This window comes from Carica papaya, chromosome 5, assembly GCF_054855325.1.
Source record: "Carica papaya isolate Zhongbai chromosome 5, ASM5485532v1, whole genome shotgun sequence".
Taxonomy (NCBI): domain Eukaryota; kingdom Viridiplantae; phylum Streptophyta; class Magnoliopsida; order Brassicales; family Caricaceae; genus Carica; species Carica papaya.
In genome coordinates, this window is record NC_142313.1 from 8,700,712 (window position 1) to 8,727,678 (window position 26,967).

Here is a 26,967-nt window from a genome sequence, read left to right on the forward strand (position 1 = left end):
CACAAATATTCTCATCGTGTAGTTCCAAAATTTACAAAAAATTATAAAAAGTCACAAAATATAATGAGAATTTGAAATTAATTAATTTGCCAAGAAGGGAAACGGCATGGAAGTGGTGATCCGTCCAACTTGCATATTTGAAGTGGATTAAGCAAAAAGCTTTAACCGCACAGAGCAAGTGAGAGGATCTCAAAATAATGAAATTTTAGAAAGTAGATTAAACAATTTCTCTCTTGGAGTGAAATTTAATAAATTATGATATATATATATATATATATATATATATGAAACTCATCAATAACAATACATGTATATATACATATAATTATACATATATTCACATATTATTCAAAACTAAAAGCATTATTAAGGAGTAGAAGTTATTTCACTAGCAATTTCAATCCAATTAAAAAAACAAAAACACCAATTAAGCCAAATTATAATATAAAATCTCATAATTTTCTTATTTTATCAAAACAAATCCAAATTTATATTCACTAATATTATACACCAAATACTATTGGTCCGAACTCTCTAAATTTACGGGTGTGTCAAAATGCTCTCAAAATAGTTATCTTTGAAGTTTAATTTAAATAAACAAGAAAATGAAGTTTCATCACAAAACATATACAACCTCCCTTTGAAACACACTAAGACCATTAAAAAAAAATATTTTCTGTAATTTTTTTATTGTTTTAAAACCTTAAAATCCAGACACAATTTTTAACACGATAAAATCATAAAATTTCCAATTTTTTTTTTTTTAAAATATATTAATTCAAAGAAAATTATAAAAATAAAAATATAATATAATCTTTTGAAATATATAAAAATTTCGGTTTTAAAATTTAGGAAGATCGATATAGTGAATTACATTTTTCTGACCCAAATTTTTTTTATATTAATACGATTGAGTCCCTAACTTCATATCGTGATATCTCTCACTCGAATACGATTTTTAGTATCATTAAAGAGCTTGTTTGAAGGACTAATAAATTCGTCCATGAATCACACAAAATAGACCAGAATGCAGCCAAAATGGGTCGAAAATCATGTGAGAGACTTGTAACATGTTGTCTTTAAATTCAATTTTTTCTCACAATACAATTAAGTTGGCAACGAATTTTAGCATAAATGAAAAGCTTCCAATTGAGAACTTTTTTATAATATACAATTCATTTACTGATTGTAGAAAATTAAAAAAAAATTCTATGAAAATTATGTTAAAAAGAATTATTTCTTACATGTTATCTATTAATAGAAGAAATTAGTTAACACATTAACATTGATTTTTCATTTCCTATTTCTCAAGATCTTCCTCTTCCTTTATGTTCATCAAAAGTTTCTTCCAAAACTTTGTGTAGAAAAATAAATTTTAGAGTTTAAGATGTTAGTAATTGATTAAAGGATAATATTTATTTATTTAATTGTTTATTAATTTATTTTTATATGTTATATGTTATTTTTATTATTTTGGTTGCAGCTTATTAAATAAATGTTTGAATCTCCTCGCCTTGAGTTCTTGATCCCGGGTTCTTCTATTCCTCTTCTCTCTAGGCAAAAATTACTGCTATAAATAGAAAAACACAGACGTTTATTTAGCATCCGTCATACATTCTTCTTAAAAAAAAAGAAAAGAATTATGAGGTGTAAAAAGATTGCAAACTATAAATTTGACAATACAAAATGTTTGATGATTTTCTTGGAGAAAATTAATCACGAGGAAAATCAAGATTTCTTGCCAGGTCAAAGAAAAACAATCTCAGGAAGCAACTCCATATCTGAGTGACAGGTTGAATCTTGGTTCTTGTGCCAAGGAAAGCTGACCAAGAGCGTCTAGCTAGGGGGGGTACCAAGCGTAGTTTTGCATTCAAATAGTTCCTTCTTAATAAAAGCTCCCAAGGAGCTCATCATGACTCTTGGACGCTAAGGACCAAGACCCTGAAAACTCTTCATGTTCCTGTGGAATAGCCTTGAAAATCTCAGCTAGTTGTGTAGATTCAAAGAAAACACTCATATGTACAAGAAACAAACGTTTAGGAGTAGGGCAATATATCACACTACTCAACTGGATTCATTTGGAAGGTTGGAGGGGAAGACACTGTTTTTTCTGACCTTCTCGTTCTTAACAAGATTTCTAGAACGATAACCACAACTAAAATTACAGTCAGAAGAAAACCATAGCCAATTTTCCAGCTGCTTCCTGAATTTGATAATATGATTCCCAGAACTATGTTTAAAGATCCAAAGAAGAGGGCAGTCCTCCCTAACCAATGGTGATATAAGTTCCAGTATTTACGAATCTTGGATAAATTGCTCGGCCGTAGAACGAGAGCCAGTACCTGAAATCCAAATATGGGATGCATTTAGAATATAAATACAGAGAGAAATGTTGAATTCAAAATAGGATAGAGTAAAGAAAACCTGAAGGTTACTAGCCACAAGAACAAAGATCCCTATTCCTCTATGTGCTGGGGCGTTGGCCTTCATTTTATCATACAGTCGAACTCCAAGTAGTACAGTAACAAAGCCAATGATGAACCCAAGAAATTGAGTAATTGCATGAAGATAATACCACAAAGGATCTTTATGTCTCATGTATCTCGAAAAAATCGCCCCCAGTGGAAGGATTAGACCCCATGCGAATATACCCAATATCCCATGATTCCTCCTACGGCTAGAAACCGTGTCTACAATAGAAAAAGAAGCTGCCCACAGAAGAAAAAAGAAGTCAGTTTCTGTTCTTGCCTTGTGAAAAGATAAAAGAATCTGCAAACAAACTAGCCAGATATATAATACGAGTGATCCTGGAAAATTTTTGAAAAAGAAACCTCTGGAGAAATCGATTAAAATGGTAGTTTTATCATCATGCCGAGAAAGATAGCCGGTTCTTCTCGGGTAAGTACTGCTAAAAGCCAGTAAAATTGGTTGTCTGGCAAGGCGAGTTTGAAATCTGACTTGAAACGCCATGTAAATCATGGCTCCATGCAGTACAACCACGGGTGGGACTTTCTGCAATTCGAGTTCACCCTGATCCGGCACCACCTGCGATGGATCGGTACCCTGCAAATAATACTGCTTGATCCTCACGTGACCTCTCTTCGTCAACCATCCCACCATGGCACTAGATCCAACCATCCTTCCATCCCGAGAAAACCCAATTCCAACCCACCCTGTCACGTACACCGCCGACAAGATTATGGTCATTAGTTTATCTTCCCTTTGCAAGTACTGCAAATCACCAGATGATTGATGAGCTGAGATACAACATTAAAGAAAATTGACAGAGTTAGCCGAATGAAACTCACCCTCAATACGAAAGTATTCCAAAGAGGCGTACAGGAGAGGCCTGAGATATTCCCGTAAGGCGGAGGAAGGAACGTGCTAATATCTGTGCCGCAAAGCTCGTATCTTCCTCCGCCGGAATCACCCGCACTGCTAACATAACCATTTCCAGTGTAGCCTCTCCCATTATGAAAATTATCATTAGTTATAGGTTGAGAATCTGTCAAGGACGCAGTACTAGAGTTACCCACATCAGGAGGAGGAGAATCCGCCACCCCAAATTTGCTATGTTCTGAAAATAGACTGATCACGAGAATCCATAACCAGGCAAGAAATTTTGGGTACGCCATTATCAACTATGGTTCTGGTCATTGCCAGATTTAGGAAGGTTGGCTTAGAAGATTGAAGTGAAAGCACTGTGGTTGGTTAAGATGTATTTGTTTCTTCAACCTGAAGATTGCATTATGGTTCTTGGTGATGGTGGTTGGTGATGGCGGGTAATCCTCATGATTCTTCCCGCGGATTCTCGATATCTCATCACCCAACATCACCATGTCTTTCTCTCTCCTCCTTTATCCCAGCTATTATATCAAAATCTCCATACGATTAAAGACGTATTGATTCCCATATAATGTCAATATTTAGAAAATCCAGTATGTGTTTTTTTTTTTTTTTTTTCATTGGTTTACATTGTGACTAGTTGGAGACAGGTCAAATTAAACAAATCTTTCAGGTTATATTTATCCTTTAAAACTAAGCAACTAATAATTAACAACTCACCATTTTGATTCGCACCCAAAACTTTGATTACAACAGCCTCTAGTCACCCATTTGAACCTCTGACTCCTTTCCTCTAGATGTTATCTAAATAAAGCACTGGAAAATTTTGATGTTCATTTATTTATTATTATTGTTTTGATTCAGTAAATAATGAACTATCCTAATTACTTATTCTGCTTCTCGATATAGCACATTGCATTATTCTATATCACCATTTTAGATAAGAAACTGAGTTGAATGCATGATCAAATTATCTAAAAGTTAAAAAGTAGATAAGAAACTTATTTATGTAGTTAAATAAGAAAAGATGTGCAAGGAACAATGAGAACAGTTTGCAGGGTATTACAGATGATATTATCTCAAAAAAATTAAGTGGGCGTAGATAGATCAAACCAGAAGACATAAATACTTTTATCGGCACCTTCAACAATCTACAAGAGAACAATGATGGAGAGAGAGTCTGCCGATGATGAATAACAAACATTACCAGGCATTTGCATAAACGTTGCAGCATCATTACTTTGACAACTCTTTGACCATAGGTCTTGATGCAATGAGGCCAAGGATCAAATGCGTTTTTTAGTATGGCTTCATAATCAAGTCTTATTTCATAACAAATAAAATTGAAGATCATTTCAGCAAAGTAGGTGCTGTTTTCTTTTTAATAATCTCGTTATAGCACTCATTTTTTGGTTGCATGGTAGATATATATATATATATATATATATTTTTATAAGAGTGTAAGTTTGAATTGTAGATTGTGCATTCTGTATGTTTTTATTATAATATTGTATTACATGTATATATTTTAATGAAACTATTGATTTGCATTTACTATTAAAATGTATAAATTAACGTTAAAAGTTCTTAATATTCTTTTCCTATTGAAAAATTGAATTCCAGTTTTACTCTTGTAGTTTAGTCTTATCACAATTTAAACATTGTGCTGTTTTTGGAATTTTAACTAGTTTATATGATCATCATTATTTCAAAAAAAATTTATTGTGTTCATCAATTTTTTAGAATTATTATTTAAAAAAAAGTTCACGGACTGCAGTCACAATCAAATGAAAATATCACCTAAAAAGGCAAAAGAACATTCTTAGAAAGTAATAATAATAAACTATGAGAGTAGAAAAAGATGTTACAAAACTTAAATTATCATAAAATTACACCATATGTATGGGTTAGAAAAAAAAAAAAAAAAAGGTGTAATCAAGGAATTCTCGTGGCAAAAAAATCGCTGGAAAAAGCAAGATTTGGATTAATTGTTCCCACAGTAGCATTTCTCTTTACATTATTTACAAGAAAATTTGAATTTTCTTATAATTCAGTATATAGTGAAAACAAAAATATATGCATATACTAGATAGGAACTTCCTAGGAAATCCGGAAGCAAAAACATTCTTTCCAGAAAGCTTAATCATGCAAATGAAGCAAGCTTTTCTATCTAGTTCCTCCTCTGTCCAAGATGTCTCCACACATCAAAATTTATGAACCCCCATGTCTAGATTCGTCCAACAACCATGCAGATTGGCATTTACAATCGCCGGAAGAAGCTATAAACTTCTCCTTCTTGACTGCCAGAGGTTGAAATGACTCATTTTTCCATAAGAACAATCAAAGATCCTCAGTAGTCAATAGCTATATTGAAATTAATCAACACCAAAAAAGAGCACAGTTCAATGTTTTTTTCTTTTTTGGGTTTTACTTCAATAGATGGTGTCATTCTTAGGAGGACAATGTTGCTACTGTGCTGTACAAAAAGGTGAAGAACCTAAAGAGATTTAGGCACTCTATCTGTCAATGGAGTTTTAAGCACCCTGAAAATATGTTCCTCCCCACTTTCTTCATCAACTTTAAAAACCCATCTACTGGAACGGCTCCTCTTACTGGCAAGCCTGTGAGCCTCGTTTCTTTCTGCTCCATGTGAACCTCGTCCGCGGTACCTCTTCCCCATTAATCCATCAGTTTTACCAATCATCGTAATCTCCATGCCTTTACCAATTGGATTTTTCATAGACCTCACCTCCTTCATTCCTTTTATATGGCCTCCCAACCCTTCTTGTGCACCCACCAGGTTGTTTGCCACCACCACTGAGCTATTAGGATTGACGTCTAGCAACTTGAGGAATCTCGTGTAGTCATCATTCTTACAGTCAACGAGAGAGAAATCGATGTTTTCGTAGCTTAATAAAATCTCCGAGGGGTCTCCAGTTTTGAATTCCACCATGTCTTTAAGCCCTGAATCTTGGATGACCTTCTCAGATTCTCCAAGGACTGGTTCCGGGAGAATACACACAAGCTTGCCGCCTGTTTGTCTTGCAGCAGCTGCCAAGCCTATAGTTGATTGGGACGCAGAGGGTGTCACCTCCACTATCAGCTTAGATCTTGTGCCTGCTGCTAGGGCTGATATGAATTCTGTGCTTCCAGGCTCCGGTCTTGTGCTTGATTCACATGCTCTCTTCTGATCACCACACTGTTAAACAAATTCATAGTTAAATCATCTCCTGTTAATTTCCTTTCCACTCATGGGTTTCAACAAGAATGCAGGATATAACATATCAAATTCTATGGGTTTGTAATTTGGACCTAAATATCTCATCACTATTTGATGTTCTTAATTCTGGGTTTTTACATTTACAAATCAAATATCGACATACATATAGAAACCCATAATGGAAGAGGGAATTATGAAGCAATAAATTCTGTTGCATAAATGCAAACAATGGAGGCAAGAAAACGATGTAGATATGAGATCTGAAAGTGAGAAAATTAACGAAGAAGAAAAGAAAAGCATAATTACCAGATGAAGGGTATCAAGATAGGCATTTGTAGCAGATGTTGCAGACCATTCCATACTTCAAGTGTTAGAGATATCGCCGGAAAGGCCAGGATTGTTTGACAAAGATCGTGATAAATGAAGGTGTCTTAGAAAGGGCAAATGTATTTTCCTTCTCCTCTGGGTAAAATATTTTCCTGGGAGGCAAACGAAATCATTCCCGTTTGTATCTAATATAAGGAGAAGGATAACGACGAGAGGTAACGGAAGAACAAGATGGATACAGCCTAGTTGGATTACAGATGCCGTGTCCGTTAAGCTGGCTTCCTTCTTGTTGCTGACTCTTTTCCTTTTTAACAAGATTAATCCATGACTCTTCATTTTCCGTACTTGTGAGAATTTTTCTTATTTATTTATTTATTTTAAAGTTCATTAATTTACAAAAATATATGTTTTATTTTATTATATTATTAAAGTATTATTTTACTTATTAATAAAAGTTTTATATATATATATATATATATATATATTTGTATAATTATGTTTAAATGGAGTGAACATTTTCGAAATTACCTAAAAATATGTTTATTTACTTATTATGTGTATGTCTCGTGAAAGTAATTTCACCCACTTTCTACGCATGTTGATGCAATAATTAGACTCTGAATTTAATATGTTCATTAAATTAGAAATGAGGTGGATATTTTAAATTAAAATTTCTTAAAACTGCAACATGCATATAACCTAAAAATATATATATATATATATATATTAAAAAATTATAGATATGTATAAAATTAGGATATAATTATAAGTAGATGCATTTGTTTATTTTCTTTTAAAGAAAACCTCTCTTTATTAACTAATTAGAGTAACATTTACGACACCACTGTACATTGTACCTGGTACCATGCATTCATTTATGAAAATAATATTTCAATTATTACGATTTCCCTAACATAAAGTTTACCCATTAAAATCTCGTTATGGGTACTTATAGTGTATCCACAAGCTCTTCTTTAATTTGGTCGGTCGGAATATGATATGCTGATATATATATATATATATATATATATTTTTATGATGGTCTATTCAGTTTTCTTGCATTACATATTTTAATTTTAATTTTTATAAATTTAATTTCATGTATATAAATATTAATTTAAATTTTTAATAAAAAAATATAAAACATACATTTTAAAAGATATCTTATCTTTTCTAATTAAAAGACTTATTATTCAAGTTTAAAACTAGATATAAAACAACTCTCCAAGATTGCTAAGAAATTCATGTTAAAAGCAAGTGACCCGATTGACATCTACATATATAATAAGTATTTTTCTTCTATTGCATTTAGTATGCAAGCAAATGGAATCTATAGTCTGTAGATTTTGGTAGGGATAAGGAAACAGAGAAGTCATGATACATTTGCTGAAGTGGTCAAAGTTTGGCTCTAATAAGTTCTTTGGGGAGATGGACTTGCATGACTTTATATGTTTTAATCATATCATCTTTACCAAATGAACTTGTAGGATACTACAAGAGCATTCTTGTAGAATAAGCTGGTTCAACATTTATGTTCCATGTTGATCCTTGGGAAAAGGTATAGACGAGTCTTCTTCTTCCTATAACAAAACACTTTATTTAAATATTAGACTTGGATATATTTCTAGTGCATTGAAGGTTCACTTATAAAGGTTTAGATATATATATGTTAGATGCCATATGAGCAAGGGAGTTAGAAGAATATGTAAATTATATATTTATAGACTGCCCATATATGCAAATTATGTGAAAAATGAGACTCTTAAGATATGACGTTATGCTATTATATACTTTTATACAACGGCTTGTACAAGCTTTGAATAAGACGCATCTTCCACCAAGGACGTGGTTCATTTTAATCTTCTAAGGTATATAATGGATCAAGAATAAATGGATACATAAGTTTATGTGCACTGAGCCACTCTCTTTAATACATATGCTCCAAAAATGGCTTTAGAAAATGAAAAAATCTTATAAATAAAAACAATCAAATGACCAAATAATAACTGTATATCGCCTGTAACACAACTTCCAAAAAATGGTATATGCATCCATTAGGTATGGTTAAAATTAATTGTGATGCTTTAATTAGTAATAAAGGTTGGACATACATTGTTATAGTATGTAGAGGTCATAAAGGTAGAATAATTGGATTTAGTATGAGAAGAATTCCTATATTAGGTTCAATATCAGAAGCACTACAATCATGGGTATGGATCTCGCTGTTGTATGAGGTATATCCAATGTGATATTAGAAGGTTTTAAATAAGCTACCAACATTTAGTTAATATTGTATCTCCAACATTTAAACTTCTCTTAGATAAATTTTTACTATTTAAACATAATTTTAGTTCATACATTAATAATTGGATCACTAGAAATTGGATTATGCTTTGTTTAAGGAAACAATTTGGTTATTTGAAATCTAGCACTATTGTTATGTGTTGTCGCCTTGACTAGCATTTTTGTTTCTTTACCTGGGTATTTTTTAGGAGTAATGAATAAATATCATTATATTCTTAAAAAAAATTAAAATCATATCTTCATAAAGAGAAGTAAAATTTAACTCTCATAGTTTCCTCACGTAATATATTAAAGAAAATCTCAACAATTTTATTATTGTAGAGACCCGGAACTTAAATAGAAACAAAGTCATAAATTAAATATGAAAATGTATAATAATATTAGGGTTTACATTCCTTACACATAAATTAGCATGCCCAATAGGGCTATAGAAATGTCCATTTCACAGCGGTATATAAAACAAAAAACGTAATAACATATGAAAATAGTAAATAAATATTGTAGGGAGGTTAACCTCCACTAGCTCTTGATAGGATTTGGGGGGACACCTACTCACAGCCGTCTTGCTGATTAGGATCTGTATCTTAATCTTCTTGATCTGAAATGGTTAATAGGGAAGGGGGTGAGCTACACTATCCCAATAAGAATATCATACTACTCACTGATACAGAAATCGAATGTTAGTAAAAATAATAAAAACAACCAATGGAGCTCTTAATTTAAGTAAATTCATTTATAATAAGAAAAATCATTTATTACATACTTACCGTTGTGAGATTTTCAAAACTGACCAATAGAGACAATAACTCAAATAACATTATGATCTCATATTCAAGTTAGTAAGAACAATAATTTTTTTCTTTTTATTTTGTTTATTGGTATCCCTGGGGGTCCATAGAGGTGTCCTACTACGCATGAACCTAATATCTAAACTTATCAACTAACCGACCACTCCCATACCCCGTTCAGTATGAGTGCCAAAAATACTATCCATCGATACCCCGTCTGGTATGAGGGTGAATTAGGCCGTCCTCATACCCCATCCGGTATGAGCATAAAAAATATCATCCATTGATATCCTGTTTGGTATGAGGTAGCGTTCATGGTAGGGTTCCAAATGTACCCAGTCCGTCCACCATCTCTAAGAATATCCAGTAAGACAACCATTCATTAATTCATATAACCAAACAATTTTTCATTTGCATATTAATTTCAAATTTCACAAATCAACCCTAAATCACGCAAGACAAGTGATATATGCATCAAGTAAGCACAACTGAATCATTTATCCATTTCAATATATTATCATGTATTTAAAGCTGTAAATTCAAATAATCAGTTAAACAAGACAAATAAATAACTAGCCAGTTCTGACTCCATTAGTGACCTGTAATTATTCTTAATTTTTTTTTTACATTTCACAAAATACTATACTATTGATTATTAAACTTCAATTCCATAATATAGAATAGGGTGGTGGATTCTTATCCGAATCAGTGTTCGAAATACCAAACTTTCTACTATGCCTACTGGCGGTCCCTGAAATTCCTGAATTTTCATGCGAAGATTAAAACATGCTTCACGTACCTAAAAATATCTCAAAAATCCAAAATTGGTGTTAAAAATCCTTTCCGGCTAATTTTGGGACTCCAGCATGGCAGCACCGCTGTGCTTCTGCGACAACCCGCGACCGTGGTTTGCCTCGGCCTCGCCGATTTTGGCAGGTTTCAGTTGCCTTTATACATATCCCTGCGAGAAAACACGTTAGGGGGTCTCGGTTGGCCTTAAAAAATCAGAAAACGAAAACCTACCGGTGGTGGAGTTTTTCGGGTGCGATAGCTTCGCTGGCTCACCTTCACAACTGGAATTTTTTTCTTCAGTCAACCTGTAAAAAACATAACGTTGAAAAAATTGCACGAAATGAAAAAAGGGGCTCATCGGAAGAGGTTGCGTGTTTTGCCTGCGGCGGCTTCGCCTGTAGTTTCTATCTCATCTGCTATTCGTTTTGCTCCGATATGGCAACAGGGGAGCTCGGAATCGAATTCTGAGTGGGTAGGAGAATTTTTACCTTTTTTGGCAATTAGAGGTGGCTCCGATATGCCAGCAGTTGGGGGTTGGCTCTCTTCCGGCGACTAGTCCTTCTTTTTCGGCGGGACCCTGGTGGTTAGGGTTCGGGTTTAGTGTGATGCAAAATATTTATACCTATCTCACATTAATTTGGACTGTTCATCGCGTTTGATCTCAACCGTTCAATCACGCCTAAAGAGAAAATGAATCTAGATCGTTCATCGTGTTTGATCTCCACTGTTTGGTTGCACCTAAGGGATAAATGGATCAAGACTGTCCATGCACGCGTGATTACTTCTAGTTCGTTTGATCGCGAGGCGCGCAGGTTGTCAGCATGGCCTCCCGCGTGGCACCAAGTCAGCATGTCTTGCCACGCGGCGGGCTCTGATTCATTGAGGCTGCTGACTGGACGGTCCTACGGGGTTAAATTTTCCTTATTTGTATTCTGACTTCCAGTTTCTGATTTTTCTTTCAAAAACACCACTCGAACCCAAATTTTCATTTATTTTTTTCAAAATTATTTTCAATCTCATCTCTAATTTATTTTTTTCTAAATATAACAAAGATTTTATTAAATTAATTTATAAAATATATATATTTTATACATATCTAAATTAACAAAATTTATCACGAGCCTAATTTTTGGGTCCATGTATTATAACTCTCCCCCTTTAAAAAAAATTTGGTCCATCAAATTTATCAGTCTCACTTAATCAAACAGTTGGGGATATTGGGCTCTTAAGTCTGATTCTAATTCCCGGTGGGCATTGTCTGATTCTCTGTGTGTGTGTGATTCTGCCGTAGTTCCTTAGCAAAGGAAATTTTCTAGTTGCGGAGTACTTTACTCTTTCGGTCTACAATACCCACCGGTACTTCCTCATAGGATAGATCCTCTTGGAGTGAAAGGGGTTCGTGGGCCAAGATGTGAGACAGGTCTGAGTTGTACTTATGTAGCATGAACACATAAAACACGTTATGGACTCTGGATAGTTCTGGAGGTAGTGCCAGTGTATAGGCGGCAGTACCAATTCTGTCTAAGATATCAAATAGTCCAATAAACCAGAGATTTAGTTTCTCCCTCTGGTCAAACCTACTGATTTCCTTGAAAAAGTTGATCTCGAGAAACACTCGATCACCTTTCTCAAATTCCAAATCCCTCTTCTAGGTGTCTACATAACTATTCTGTCTGCTCTAAGCCATTTGGATATTCTTCTTGATCTTAACTATTTTGGCTTTGGTTTCCTCCATAAGATCTGGGTCGAACAATTTCTTATCAACCACCTCGTCCCAACAGATTGGCGATCTGCATGAGCGGTTATATAATGCCTCGTATGGAGCCATGACGATACTTGATTGGTAGCTGTTATTGTAGGTGAACTCTATTAAGGGTAAATGATCATCCTAATGGCTACCGAAGTCAAGAACACAAGCTTAGAGCATATCCTCCAGTGTGCGAACATTCTTTCTGATTGTCCATCAGTCTGAGGGTGGAATGCGGTACTAAGAGATAATTTCGTTCCCATGGCTTACTGAAGACTAGATCAAAACCGAGAAGTGAACCTGGGGTTCCTATCAGATACTACTGTCACCGACACTCAATATAATCTGACTATCTATCGGATATACATTCTTGCTACCTTATCCAAGAAGTTGGTCATCTTGATGACTAAGAAGTGAGAAGACTTGGTGAGCCGGTTAACAATTACCCAAATGACATCATGGCCCGAGCGTGCTCTAGGTAATTATATCATGACATCTATTGTGATGTGTTTCTACTTCCACTATGGAATTAATAATGGTTGAAGTAGGCCGTCTGGGCGCTGATACTCTGTCTTGATCTGCTGACACACTAGACATTTAGAAACAAAGTCGGCTACCTCTCTTTTCATCATGTTTTACCAAAACAGGGGTCTCATACTTTGACATATTTTAGTGCTTCCCGGATGCATGACAAAATTTGAGCATGAGCCTATGTCATGATGCCTCTTTTTAGCTTACTGTCATATGAAACACACACCCTATTCTGAAATTTGAGTAATCCATCAGTAGAGACTCGAAATTTTGAATTTACTCATTGTTTTGTATCTTTCTTGAGAGCTGTTAGGGTGGAATCGGCGAATATGAATTTTGTGATTCTTTGGATCAACTCAGGTTGAACAGTCAGGTGTGCCAAACATGTAACTCTCTTTAGGTCCTGAAGTCATATCTGTTGTGCAGTCCCTATTACCCTGTATTTTGAAGCCATTATGTGAGCTAACATACCTGCACTTTTTCTGCTGAGTGCATCGGCTACCACATTGTCCTTACCCGATTGATATAAAATATTACAATCATAGTCATTGAGGAGTTCTATCTATCGTCTCTGACACATGTTGAGATCATTTTGAGTAACTATGTGCTTCAAACTCTTATGGTTAGTATAAATATGAAAAGACTCCCCATATAAGTAACGACCCCAAGTCTTCAAGATGTGGCTAATCGCGGCAAGTTCTAAGTCGTGGGTGGAGTAGTTTTTCTTATGACTCTTCAACTGCTTGGACCCATAGGCTATGACCTTCTCATACTGCATTAGAACACAACCCAACCCCAGGTAGAAGACATCACTATAAACTGTATATCCATATGTCCTACTCGGCAAGGCCAACACAGGTGCAGTAGTCAACCGCTTCTTTAGTTCTGAAAAGCTCCTTTCACAGTCTTTGTTCCACTCAAACTTGACGTTCTTCTTTATGAACTAGGTCAAAGGAGTAGCTAGGATAGAAAATCTATTTACAAACCTGCGGTAATAATCTACTATTCTCAGAAAGCTACGAATCTCCTTAACAAAGGTCAATTTCTCCCAACCAAGCACTGCCTCAACTTTTTCGGGGTTCACTGATATTCCATCCCTTGATATGATATGCCCTAGGAAGGTAGTCTATTCGAGCCAGAACCTACACTTCCTCAATTTTGCATACAACTTCTTTTCTCTGAGAACCTACAAAACCTGAGTCAGATGGTGAACGTGTTCCTCTATATTTTTTTGAATAGATTAGGATATCATCGATAAATACAATAATAAATTGATCTAGGAATTGTCTACAAATCTTGTTCATCAAATCCATAAAGACGATTGACGCGTTGGTTAGTCCAAATGGCATGACCAGGAACTTATAGTATCCGTATATGGTTTGGAAAGCTGTTTTGGGAATGTCCTCTGCCTTGATCTTTACCTGATGGTAACTTGAACGTAGGTCTATTTTGGAGAAGATCTGGGCACCCTCTAACTTATCAAAAAGGTCATCGATCCTGGGGAGGGGGTACTTGTTTTTGATCATGACCCTGTTCAGTTCTGTGTAGTCAATACATAACCTTAACATCCCATCCTCATTCCTTGCAAATGTGACTCTAGTGTCCCAAGGGGACACACTATGTCAGATAAACCCACTATCCTGCAATTCATTGATCTGTTTTCTCAGCTCTTCTATCTCAACATGTCTCATGCGGTAAGGGACAATCGAGATAGGCTGGGTGTGTGGCTAAAGATATATAGTGAATTTAACTTCTCTGTCTACTGGTAGTTTGAGTAGTTCATTAGGAAACATATCCAGAAAGTCTTGAACTACCAGAATCTCTCAAATGTAAATTTCTTTCTTAGGTTTGCCTAGTTAGAGAAAACTACCGAGTTAAAGCACTTTGTTGTCGGAAAATTGCCGTGAGGGAATAATGTTTAAAAATTTTATTAATTTGTAAATGACTCTTCATTAGGAGAGTTGAATACAAGTTTCTTGTGAAAGCAATTTACGGTAGCGTGATATGCCGCTAGCCAGTTCATTTATAGGATTATATCAAAGTTCCCCATCTCAATCTCTATTAGGTCCATACTCAATTTTTTATCTACTATATCTATGATCCAAGCTCTGTAGATAACCTCTCCTAGTAGTGTCCTACTCCCAAGAGTAGATACAAACAATACAGAATTAAGTCTTTCAGGTAATATATTCAAGTTTGGTGTAAAAACATGTGGGATAAATGAATGTGAGGTACTAGTATCAATCGAAATATGTGCAAGATGATTACAGACAGTGTATGTACCCTGTATCACGTTTGGGTTAGCTTCTGCATCTTGTTGAATGAGGTTGTAAGCTATGCCCTAAATAGGAGGTATGGTCTATTTCTAATTCTTTGGGCACTCTCTCGCATAGTGCTGGACACTCCTAAATATACGACAAGTATTGTTGAGGCGATAGCAAGGTCGGTCCCCATGATCTTCTCCACAGAACTAGCAAGTCCTACCACGTCATGTTACTGAAATATGAGGAGGAGCCTGAGTCGCTGGCCTAGGTCTCTTGTTCTGTTGAATAGGTGCAGTGAGTGCTGATCTGTTGTGTGAAATTGGAGGCCTGAGGTTCCCCATTGTTGGAGGAAAAATACGAAGGTTACTCTCCACTAGCTGTGCCTTGGCCAGAACGGTTGAGTAAGTACTGAGCTCGAACATATACAACTGTTGTCTAATCTCAAGATGGAGGTCCCACTTGAACTTTCTTGCCTTTCTGTCTTTATCCATCATGCTTTCAGGGGAATACCAACCAAATTTTAAGAACTTTTGGGCATACTTTGACACAGTCATATCACCCTAGACTAGGCGTGCAAACTCCACTTTTTTTCAGATGTTGGAGATGCTCTAAAAGGTACTCTGTATTGAAGGCCATCAAGAATTATTTTTAAGTGACTAAAACAGGCAGGGTGGCCTGCTTGAGCTGCCACCAACAACCTGCCTCTCCTACCAGCATGTAGGTGGCAAGTATAACTCTCTATTCGAGAACTACCCTAAGAGTCATGAAAGCTTTCTCTGTCTCAGCTAACTAGTATTCAACATCTTCAAAGGAGGATACCCCTGTAAAAGTAGATGAGTTTAATCTTTTGTACCTCTCAGTGTAGTCTGTGTCCATCATGGGTAGAACTGGGTCCTATGGAAAAGGGACTGGATTGTGCTGGGGAGGGACCGGATGGCCCTGTGGTGGTATTAGATGATACGATAGAGGCACCGACTTGTACTGTGGTGGTGCCGGGTGATGCAGTGGGGACACCAGACTATACTGTGGTGGTGTCGGATGGTATTGTGGAGGAGTAGGGTTGTACCGAGGTGGCTCAGAATCCTCCCGCTATAGGGGTGGCTTAAACTGTGGCAGTGGAGGAGGGTCAGGTAGCTCCCTCATTTCCTCCCGGGCCTGCTGGGTAGCGATGAGTCTCTCCAGCATTTCAAATAGTTAGTTAACATCCTCTCGAAACAAACCCTCCCGGGCTGCTCGATTTAATGGTGGTCTTCCTCTCTTCATCTTTCTGTACCTGCATTTTACAAGAAATGGTTGAGTGATAATTTATTTTTTTGGTGTTTCCTTAGGTCTTTGTGTAAGGAATGGTTCCGAGGAACGCAACTCTAATACCGATTGTAGAGACCCAGAACTTAAATGGAAACAAGATCATAAATTAAATGCAGAAGCGTATAATAACGTTAGAGTTTATATTTCTTACACATAAATTAGTATGCCCAATAGGGCTACAAAAATGTCCTTTTCACAGTGGTTAATAAAACAAAAAACGTAATAACATATGAAAATAGTAAATAAATGTTGTAGGGAGGTTAACCTCTATTTGTTCTTGATAGGATCCGGGGAGACACCTACTCACAACTTTTTTGCTGATTATGATATGGATTTTGGTCTTCTTGACCTGAAATGGTTAATAGGGGAGGGAATGAGCTACATTAGCTCAATAAAAATATCACACTACTCACTGATATAAAAATTGAAGGTTAGTAAAAATAATAAAAACAGCCAATGGAGCTTTTAATTTAAGTAAATTTATTTATCATAAGAAAAATCATTTATTGCATACTTACCGTTGCGAGATTTTTAAAACCGACCTATAGAGATAATAACTCAAATAACATTATGATATCATATTCAAGTGAGCAAGAACAACGACTTTCTCTTTTTTTTTTTGCTTACTGGTATCCCTGGGGGGTCCATAGGGGTATCTTGCTACGCGTGAACCTAATATCTAAACTTGTCAACTAACTGACAGTCCACATACCCCGTACGGTATGAGCACTAAAAATACCATCTCTCGATACCCTATTCGGTATGAGGGTGAATCGAACTATCCCCATACCCTGTCCGGTATGAGCACTAAAAATACTATCCCTCAGTACCCCGTCTGGTATGAGGTAGCATTCACGGTAGGGTTCCTTATGTACCCGATCCGTCCACCATCTTTCAGGATATCTAGTAAGATAACTATTCGTTAATTAACACAACCAAGCAATTTCTCATTTACGTATTAATTTTAAATTTCACAAATCAACTGTAAATCATGCAAGATAAGCGATATATGCATCAAGAAAGCACAATTGAATCTTTTAACAATTTCAATATATTATAATGTATTTAAAGCTATAAATTCAAATAATCAATTAAACAGAATAAATAAATAACTAATCAGTTTCGGCTTCATTAGTGACTTGTAATTATTCTCAAAGTTCTTCTAAATTTTACAAAATACCATATTATTGATTATTAAGCTTCAATTCTATAACAGGAAATAAGGTGAGAGATTCTTACTCGAATTGGTGTCCAAAATACTGAACTTTCTACTGTACCTACTGGCAGTATTCGAGTTTCTTGAATTTTCCTGTAGGTATTAAAACACTATTCCCGTACCTAAAAATACCCCAAAAACTCAAATTCGGTGTTAAAAATCATTTTTAGCCAATTTGGGGTTCCAGCACGGCGGCTTCGCCGTGTTCCGACAATGCCACACAACGCGCTCCAATTCGTCGAGTTTGCTGACTAAACGGTCTTACGTAGTGAAATTTTTTTTATTTGCATTATAACCCCCAATTTTTTATTTTTTTTTCAAAAATATTATTTGAACCTAAATTTTTACCTATTTTTTTTAAAATTATTTTCAATCTCATCCCTAATTTACTTTTTCCCAAATATAACAAAAATTTCATTAAACTAATTTATAAAATATATATTTTTTATGTCTCTAAATTAACAAAATTTATATTGGGCTAATTTTTCGGGGTCAGGTATAACAATTATGGTTTAATGAGTTCCAAAGAAAATTCATTATTTAGATATCACTTTTTTGCATGAATTTTCAGATAATAAATTATATTATATTCTTTATTAATACAAAAATTTGAAAATTAATTAATTGTTTTCATACCAGATAATAAAGTTCCAATCTAATAGTTTTTAGTTTTCTAATCAATTGATATTTAATAATTTTTATTTTTATTTTAGCGTGCAATTAGTTTGACTGACATATCTTCTCTTTTAACTGTGGGAAATTAATTTCCAATATCTATAAATGCTTGAAGAATTTAAAATACATTATTTTTATTTAACTTTAAATTAGTTTTTACGCTAAGGAGGTGTTTAAGGCGAATGTAATTTATATTATAAAATTTAAAAATATTATCAGAACTATTATTCACTAGAAACAGTTTTAATTATTTGTTTTTTTTTTTGATAAAAATAGTTATAAAAAATATTATTTAAAAAAAAAAATAAAAGAAGTGTACTTGACAAAAATGACTTTTGATATTCGAAATATAAATATTTATTAAAAAAGAAAAACTGTATTCTAAAACTGCAAATTTAAAACGTAAAATTCCTTAAAAAATGGTCTAAGAATAACATAATGTGAGGATAAAAATTAAGATTTTTGTTCCAGATACGTGCTTTCGTGGTTGATATATACTCGCATTGCCATGAAAATCTCCATCTCTATTTATTTATTTATTTACCTGATAATATTCATTCTGCAACAGTTATTGGGAGAAAAAATGGAAAAAGAAAAAAAAAAAGAGCAAAAACTAGTGGCATCTTGTTAGCCACCCATTTTTTTTTTTAAAAATGAAAAAAGTTATGGTGACCCAAGACCCATTTAAATTAAGAATTACACTCATCTTAACTACATTAATTAATGGAAGAAGCTCAAGTATCCAAAACCCCAGTACTATCAAGAATTTCTTCAACAATGGATGCCAAAACATATAATTCTCCATCATCTTTGCCCTGTACTAGTACTTGGGCTCTGCTGAGTTTCGTGTATGTCAAATGGACTCTCGCCCTCATAATTTCCACATGGATCGTACGCACAAACGATGAAGACGCCGCCTTTTCTGCATTCAACCCGAGCACACCCTAGCTTGTAGCTGTCTCTCCAAACAATCTGCGTATAGTGCCCGCACGTTTTCCCTTCTTGACACGTGTTGTTCTCGGCATTATAGAATTGACGTTCATCCGCCCACAATCTCACCGCTTCTGCTGCTGTCCACCGATTGCTGCCGCCCCAGAAGAGGTTCTCTCCGTAGGGTCCGTCGGAGTGGATCATTTTGCAGTCTTGGATCCGCTCGTTTGCCCATGAACGTGCGAAATCCTCTAATTTTTTGTCCCACAAGTAGAAGGGTTGGCCTACACTGCTCCTGACTTTGTTGTGCTCGACCAGGAATTCGAGTATATCCGCGGCTTGTTCCCCTTTCGCGGGACTCTTTGGTGTGGCGTTATTATTGGGTTCTGAAGGCGATTGATTATTTCGTGGTGATGGGGGTGGATTTTCGTTTGCAGGTGATTTATTACTGGTTTGTGCAATGCTGTTGTCAGTGGGAGGAGGATTATTATTTATGGGTGATCGATTATCGGTGGCAGGAGGATTTATAGGTGATTGCTTATTTCCTACTGGAATGTTCTTGATGGGGCTTTTGGGTGTCGGAGTTTTGGTGGTGGGAGGATTTACAGGCGATTTCTTAACAGGTACTGGTACATTTCTGGTAGGGGGGTTTATGGGTTTTACAGGCATTTGTCTTTTTGGTGGTGGATTTATAGGTTTTACAGGCAATTGTTTTTTTGGTGGATTTATGGGTTTATTTGGCATATGGACGGGCTTTGTAGGTGCCGGACGGTTCACCGGCCATCGTCTTCGTCCTCTCCGGGGATTAATATTTTTGTTGGGTGAGTGAATTTTTTCCACTTTTGGGTGGTTGTTGCCACGATTTATGGGTAAGGGACGACCGGGCTTTGAATGGTGTCGACGTCGATAGGCTTCCAAGTAGGTGCGATTTACGGGAGAGTGATTACGATTTCTACGCCAGTGGCGGCGGCGACGACGACCTCCCAGTCGATTTCCACGTGACCTTTTCGCACGCGGGCGATGACCTGCTCTATTTCTGTTGCTGGTGGGTTTGATAGGTGTTTGACGGTGGTGACGAGGGGCTGGCAGGTTGCTGGGGTTGACAGGTGAATGATTGGGAAGACGATTGGGTGCGATGGGGTTTACAGGGCGTTGGGCTGGACGCCGATGGGCTGGGTGTTTATTTGGGGTGGCAAGGATAGGGTAAAGTTGAGCAAGGAGGAAGATAAGGACGGCGAGCATTTGAATTTTGATTTTTGAAAGCTCCATCGTCGTCGTCCTTGATTGTTGGGTCATCTTCCTGTTAATTATTTTCAATAATCAACTTAATTGTTTTTTCACTTTTCTTTTTTTGGTCTCTCGAAGCTGTATTAGTTTTTGGTAAACCGAATTTATGGGGTTGCCACAAAACTCACGGACTTCCCAAAGGTCAAACAACTTCAATTTTGGTTTTGCCTTATTTATTTTTAGTTAACAAAGTCCAAACCCACCTCAAGAGAGCCCAATATCCATTCCACCACCTCAACCCTTTGGAATAAAACATAAAACCCATCTAAGGTTATCATGTATATAGACATATATATATATTTATATATATATATTTGAAGATCGCTAGGCGTATATAGTTATTACGTAAGACTCTTCATTGTCTGAGTCTTGACTATATGCAAGAAGGTCGTCCAAGTTTACATTAACATAGCTTGATTGTTTCTGGCTATGGCTGCGTTCTTGATAAGCTTGAGCGAATCCATGATGTCATCGCACAGCTGATGAGGATTATGCACGGTGCCTTCATCCGCCGACAAAACGATGCTCATCTTGTTCACGTAACTTTGGAAGTTAATCATCAACGCCTGTAATAACCCAATAATTAATACAATTTAACATAAACAAACTTACATTCATGCATACATACATATATATATATATATGTTCTCCTTTAATAGGAAAGAAGAGCTTACATGAGGTTGGCCATAAGAAGATGGAGCAAGAAAAGCCATTGGATGGCCATAGAAACCAATTTCCTCAAGGGGTCCGACTAGATTTGAGAGACACATCGTTGTGTTTGATATAATTTTGTGCGAGAGAGCACTCGCTACCTGCAGTTGAAGCACGTAAACAGACATATATAAGCTCCATGACCCATGTGTGTATAGTATCAATTACAAGAGTAGTTATAAGTGCGTGTGTGTATGTGTATACGTGTGTATACCTTGATGCCAAAAAGCTTGAGAACTAACTCGGAAATGGAGAAAGTGTAAATTGCTTCAAGTGAACGCTTCTTCCTATCAACAGTGGCCTTGGCTTGTCGAACATAATCGAGTGGGTCATCTCGTATTGCAATGTCAAAGGGAAGGAGGATAAACCCGATCCAGTTGCCCCATTTTGCTTCTGTGTTCTTCTCCATCATATCGGCCAATGCCTGTATATATGGATATATATATATGCATCCACCAAAAAACTTAATTATTCACGTACAATCAATCATTGGAAGCTATATATATATATATATAGTATATATATTGACCTGAATCCCTGTTGATGCTCTAATATTAACAAGCAAAGTTGATCGAAGCCGAATCTTCTTCGGCAGATTATTTTTCTTCTCTGTTTCTCCACCATCTTTCCTGCCCTCACCTGCAAGAATCATGAAAGAAAATCCTGTAAATCCAATTAAGTAATTGCCACTTTTTCTCTGCTAAGCCATTTTCGAATTTTGTCAGGCAAACGAAAAACGGGAGCGGCTTGTTTGTTACCATATATTCTATTGAGGTACCGTGACAAACCAGCTTGTGTGATCCCAACAGCAACATCGTTTATTGTCTGCAAACCAAGACCATTATATATATATATATATATATATATATATCATCATAATATTTACATAAATACATAACAGCTGTATATGTGTGTGTGTGTGCGCGCGTATGATATACTCACGGTGTTCATTGCATTCTTTATCAACTTGAAATCATCCAAGCTAATAGTTCGAAACACTATCCGCCTGGGTCTTGACTCAACCCCAGGCGGACCCTTGAGAGGATTCTCTGTGTCTTTCAAGAACAATGCGGTGGCCACGAACATGAACACATCTATAATGGTATTACAAAGCAGTTTAAGAAATGACCACAAAACAAAAAAGGAAACCCAGAAGCTTTTGGAATTATTCCCAGTTTTCTGGCGTTGTTTGGAGGTAGGAATGGTGGGCAAGGCCTGAGGATTCTGCATTTGGCGAGTACAAGCTAGAAGAAGAGACATGAGAGAAGTTCCATCGCCGAGAGAGTGATGGATCCTGAAAATGGCGATGGCCTGAGAGTGAGAGGTTTTGAGGTTAAGGAGATGCAAGTCCCAGAGAGGCTGGGAGTTGGGGATGACGGTGGTGGTGAGATTGTAGACGTAATCTTCAAGAAACTTGTCTGGTGCGTCCATGGCGGAATCCAGGTGGGGAACTATTACGTGCTTTTCAAGATCCACTTCCGTGCGTACCCATTTCATCTCTCCTCTTTTTTTCTCATCTGCAACCTGGAATTAAAAATATCAGATTAAATATTTATTTAAAGTTGACGAGCGGATATAAAAGGCGCCAAAAGAAACGTTTATCTTGTAGCGGCGGACACATTGGTTTCTAAATTTTACAACACGTTGCGGGCGTGCAAGCAAGATGGCCGCTACCTGTTTCTCTTTCAAAACATTTACGTCAAATTTATTTCTAAAATTGTATATATTTTAAATTGATAAAAAATTATTTATAAACATTTGTAAAATTTAAGAAAATTTAAACTGTGCAAACAAAGTTTTATTATTTCAAATAGAATTTTTACATTATTTAGTTAAAATAAATATATCGAAATATTTTCTTTTAATTTGCTGGCTGTACTAAAAAAATAATAGATGAAATTATAATTATATATTAATATGTCAAGATATAAAGAATCAATTTAGCACTGTAGAATTCTATTAGATAACTCATGAAATTTATCATATATGTATAGAGAGAATCATACACTAATGAATTCCACATATATACCTGCAAACTGGAGAAGCGAGGGTGTTTAAGCAAAGTGAAAAGGAGGTTGGCCTTGACGACGTCTGGGTAAATGACAGTTTTGCAGCCCATGATGGCTATTATATGAACGTTAAAATTTGGTTCGTGAAACAATCGAGCCGCGGGGCTCAGCGGCTCTTCTTCTTCTTCTTCTTCTGAATCTCTTCTCTTCATCTTCCTCTTCGTTTCAATGGGTTTCAGAGATTTCATCTTCATTCTCAGAGACCCAACTCCTTCAGATTCCATGTGGGTCTTTCTGATTTATCAAGTATTAACTGTCTCATTATATAGTATACAAATTTATTATTGGCCCCCAAATTTCTCTCTAATTACTAGATGCCATTCAAGAATACTACAAATATATAGACTTTGCATGTGATTTTTTTCTTAATTTTTCGCAGAAAAAAATATATATGTTTCTGAATTCATAGGTATGCAAGGAGTATAGGTGACATCAATATATACATATGTGTGTGTGTGTATATATATAAAATGCAATGTGATATTAATTAGAAACAACAAAAGTTTTGAGTGGTTTGCAGTTGTTCAGATACTGTATATTTATGTTCCCTTGATTTACAAAGAAGAGAACAAAGAGATAATTAATCATCCACTACAATACAATAACTGTCTACTACACCACTTTCTGTTCCTCCACTCTATATATATATATATATGTCATCTTATAATAATACTTCTGACTTTTTTTTTTTAACAAATGTATTTAATGTTATTTATCCTTGTAAAATTAATATTGCTATTCACGTATGGGCCCTTAAAATGTTAAAAAAATTCATAATAATATTTATCTTTATGTATAATTAATTTAATTATTGAAGTCTACCGCATGAAGCTTTAGATTTTCCATCTCAAAAACCAGAAATAACCTTTCCAAGATGTTATTTATTTATTATAATGATAATGATTAAAACAATAAAAATTCTCACACTTCCAACTTAATATCTTTCTTAATTCTCAACGGTACAAGAAGCTATTGGTTCTCACCCTCAAGTTTTGAAATGTATTTGATTTGTGTTTAATCTCCTTCAGAGCACAACTGAAAGCAATTTTTATAGCCATTTATGTAAATAATTTAAAATAATACACATCTTGTTGAGTTTTATGGCAATAATATATATATATATACATGTTTATGTATAAAACATGTATATGTTATATTATTTAATTATAGACTTAAAACAATTATACTTTTTTTTTTTTTAAATGATGACAAATTTTGTTGATAAAAAACTGAAGCACAATACAATTACTAACTTATGAGACCCAGAGAAGAAGTTTAGCTCAAACATTAGTCACAAACCCAAGAGGCCTATGTCAATAGAGTAGTCTATGTCACCTATTGATTTAATACACATTTATATATAATATACTTAAATCTTGTTTGGATAAATTTTAGTAATGATTAATTAATATATAACACTAACAATAATTGAATGACAATGACATATGATGAAAATGATAATTTTTTTTTTTATATATTTAGATGACTATATATTAATATATATTAATGACATATTTTTATTTGAATGATAGGATTGTATAATTGTATTTTCAGTCACATTATTAATTTACTTATACCTATTATATGTAATAATAAATGACATATAAGAAGTATGTAATAAAAAAATAAATTATTTACCAATATAATTACATTTGTATTTAAATAAATAATTATTACACATAATTACATTAAATTTTTATATTTAATAAAATAAATAATAATTTGTGAGGATCAAAATAAGGTGTTAGAGTTACATGTTTATTGAGTAACTGTTAATCAAATATGACTTATCACTTTCAATAAAATTTAAATGAACCTACAATTGGAAATATCTCCAAAATTAATGACTCACTAACTATTGAATTAATTATTTAATTAATAATAGTAATTAAGAAGCTTTTGACTTAATGGTTAAATTAGAAATAGTAACATTATAAATACCCAGCTTTTTTTGTTTCAACCATTTATCCTCATACATTTCTCTTGATCAGTTAACTTTTTTTGTACGAGATTCTAAATTTCATTACTTACATTATTAAATAAAGATACAAAATAATAACCTTAATCATAGAGTCTACTTCAAAAAAATTATTTTGTATTATCGCTCACTTTACAGCAGTATCTTCAGTATCTGGAGGGTGATAGGGAGGATAAGATAAAATATTTAAATAAGTGATATTATAAAATCATAGCATAGTACATGCAATATATAATTTTTTTACATACAACAAAACATATATCATATAATATTTTCAAAACATATATAAATTAGAAGACGAATGTACAAATTAGAAAATATATTCACAATTATTTCATTGTATACTTTATTGCTATTATAGAGGATCAATCAGTTACCATACATTATCCGTAGGCACAAATACTTATCACTGATTCTTCATGTATCTGAACACGGAACGTTATATAAGAGTACCTTCAAACACTACTACCCCCTGAATACGGAACGGTTAGGGCACACAGATCAGATTGTTTCCTCATACATTTGAATATGAAACGGTTATGTATGGCCATACACTTATCACTTCACCAATACACTCGAATACGAAATAGTATGTATGACTATATTGAAGTCTAGCATAATGTAGGTGCTTCTAGAACAACTAATTTCCACAATGAGTGATGCACACTTATATCGAATTAAAACTTTAACAAATACTTATTTAACAAATACGAAAAATAAATTAAATACTTACACATTTTTATACTGAAAATATGTAAAATACTTTAAAACTACATTGGGTATGAATCTATAATATTTATTTATCTTAGGTCCTTAGCAGTCGTAATCTTAATTATGGCATATTTCTAGCTTTATTTATGACATTTTCCTCTAAAAAATTTGACGGAGCTTCGAGATAATTTTTAGTCACTTTATTGACTCAAAAATATTCAACACAATACTCAAAACTAATCTAAAAAATCAATGAGAAACCAAACTTCAAAACTTAAGAAAAAACTTACCTTTCTAACGATTTATAACTTTCTTTTGATCGTGAGCTTTTTTTATCTTCTCTTCCTCTTCCTCTGCTCTCACAAATTTAACAGAGTTTCCCTAAGATTTTTATTTAAAATCTCAAACTACTCTAAAAAATTACACACTTCTTATTCCTTCTTCTTCCTTCACCCTTATGCTTCTCACTATTTTTCTCTCATCCGGAATGTCTCTTCCTCCCTTCTCTCATCTTCTATTTATTGGAGTAGGGAGCCACGAGAGAAAGGTTGCCACCATTATATCATGTCACTTTATCTAAAAGTTGTCACATTTCATTATGTCACTTCATCTAAAAGGTTACTATTTTTCACATGTCATTTTATCTAAAGGTTACCACTTTTTACATACTAATTCATCTAAAATGTTATCACTTTTCAAATGTCACTTCATCTAAAAGTTATTACTTTCTGTGATGTCAAGTCATCTAAAAGTTACTATTTTTC

General features: G+C 34.6%; 4 protein-coding genes across 4 annotated transcripts; all 4 read right to left on the reverse strand.

The window, feature by feature from the left end:
• Positions 1-1,577: 1,577 nt before the first annotated feature.
• LOC110811037 (Cytochrome b561/ferric reductase transmembrane with DOMON related domain-containing protein) lies at positions 1,578-3,767 on the reverse strand. The gene is made up of 5 exons (XM_022037391.2): positions 3,309-3,767; positions 2,832-3,231; positions 2,425-2,708; positions 2,070-2,342; positions 1,578-1,960 (listed from the first exon to the last, which is right to left on the reverse strand). Exons 1-5 carry the CDS (start codon positions 3,633-3,635, stop codon positions 1,886-1,888), a joined length of 1,359 nt encoding a protein of 452 aa, XP_021893083.2. The 5' UTR covers positions 3,636-3,767; the 3' UTR covers positions 1,578-1,885.
• Positions 3,768-5,678: 1,911 nt separating this feature from the next.
• Positions 5,679-7,076, reverse strand: LOC110811028 (uncharacterized). Its single transcript, XM_022037383.2, has 2 exons — positions 6,872-7,076; positions 5,679-6,544 (listed from the first exon to the last, which is right to left on the reverse strand). The coding sequence occupies exons 1-2, from the start codon at positions 6,923-6,925 to the stop codon at positions 5,843-5,845; spliced, it is 756 nt and encodes a 251-aa protein (XP_021893075.1). The 5' UTR covers positions 6,926-7,076; the 3' UTR covers positions 5,679-5,842.
• Positions 7,077-19,020: 11,944 nt separating this feature from the next.
• Positions 19,021-20,805, reverse strand: LOC110811038 (uncharacterized). Its single transcript, XM_022037392.2, has one exon. The coding sequence runs from the start codon at positions 20,741-20,743 to the stop codon at positions 19,322-19,324; it is 1,422 nt and encodes a 473-aa protein (XP_021893084.2). The 5' UTR covers positions 20,744-20,805; the 3' UTR covers positions 19,021-19,321.
• On the reverse strand, positions 19,965-23,733 carry LOC110811004 (medium-chain-alcohol O-fatty-acyltransferase-like). Its single transcript, XM_022037354.2, has 7 exons — positions 23,475-23,733; positions 22,388-22,969; positions 22,204-22,270; positions 21,975-22,084; positions 21,660-21,869; positions 21,409-21,546; positions 19,965-21,300 (listed from the first exon to the last, which is right to left on the reverse strand). The coding sequence occupies exons 1-7, from the start codon at positions 23,706-23,708 to the stop codon at positions 21,133-21,135; spliced, it is 1,509 nt and encodes a 502-aa protein (XP_021893046.2). The 5' UTR covers positions 23,709-23,733; the 3' UTR covers positions 19,965-21,132.
• Between the last annotated feature and the right edge of the window lie 3,234 nt (positions 23,734-26,967).

Excerpts from the sequence above, each read along its gene's own strand:
- LOC110811038 (XM_022037392.2), bottom strand. The coding sequence starts at position 20,743 with ATGACCCAACAATCAAGGACGACGACGATGGAGCTTTCAAAAATCAAA.
- LOC110811004 (XM_022037354.2), bottom strand. The coding sequence starts at position 23,708 with ATGAAGATGAAATCTCTGAAACCCATTGAAACGAAGAGGAAGATGAAG. Across the intron at positions 22,271-22,387 it reads TAAAGAATGCAATGAACACC|ACAATAAACGATGTTGCTGT; the intron begins GTGAGTATATCA and ends CTTGGTTTGCAG. Across the intron at positions 21,870-21,974 it reads GAGCATCAACAGGGATTCAG|GCATTGGCCGATATGATGGA; the intron begins GTCAATATATAT and ends CCATATATACAG.
- LOC110811028 (XM_022037383.2), bottom strand. The coding sequence starts at position 6,925 with ATGGAATGGTCTGCAACATCTGCTACAAATGCCTATCTTGATACCCTT. Across the intron at positions 6,545-6,871 it reads ATCTTGATACCCTTCATCTG|TGTGGTGATCAGAAGAGAGC; the intron begins GTAATTATGCTT and ends TTTGTTTAACAG.
- LOC110811037 (XM_022037391.2), bottom strand. The coding sequence starts at position 3,635 with ATGGCGTACCCAAAATTTCTTGCCTGGTTATGGATTCTCGTGATCAGT. Across the intron at positions 2,709-2,831 it reads TTTAATCGATTTCTCCAGAG|CTTCTTTTTCTATTGTAGAC; the intron begins GTTTCTTTTTCA and ends TTCTGTGGGCAG. Across the intron at positions 2,343-2,424 it reads TTGTGGCTAGTAACCTTCAG|GTACTGGCTCTCGTTCTACG; the intron begins GTTTTCTTTACT and ends TTTGGATTTCAG.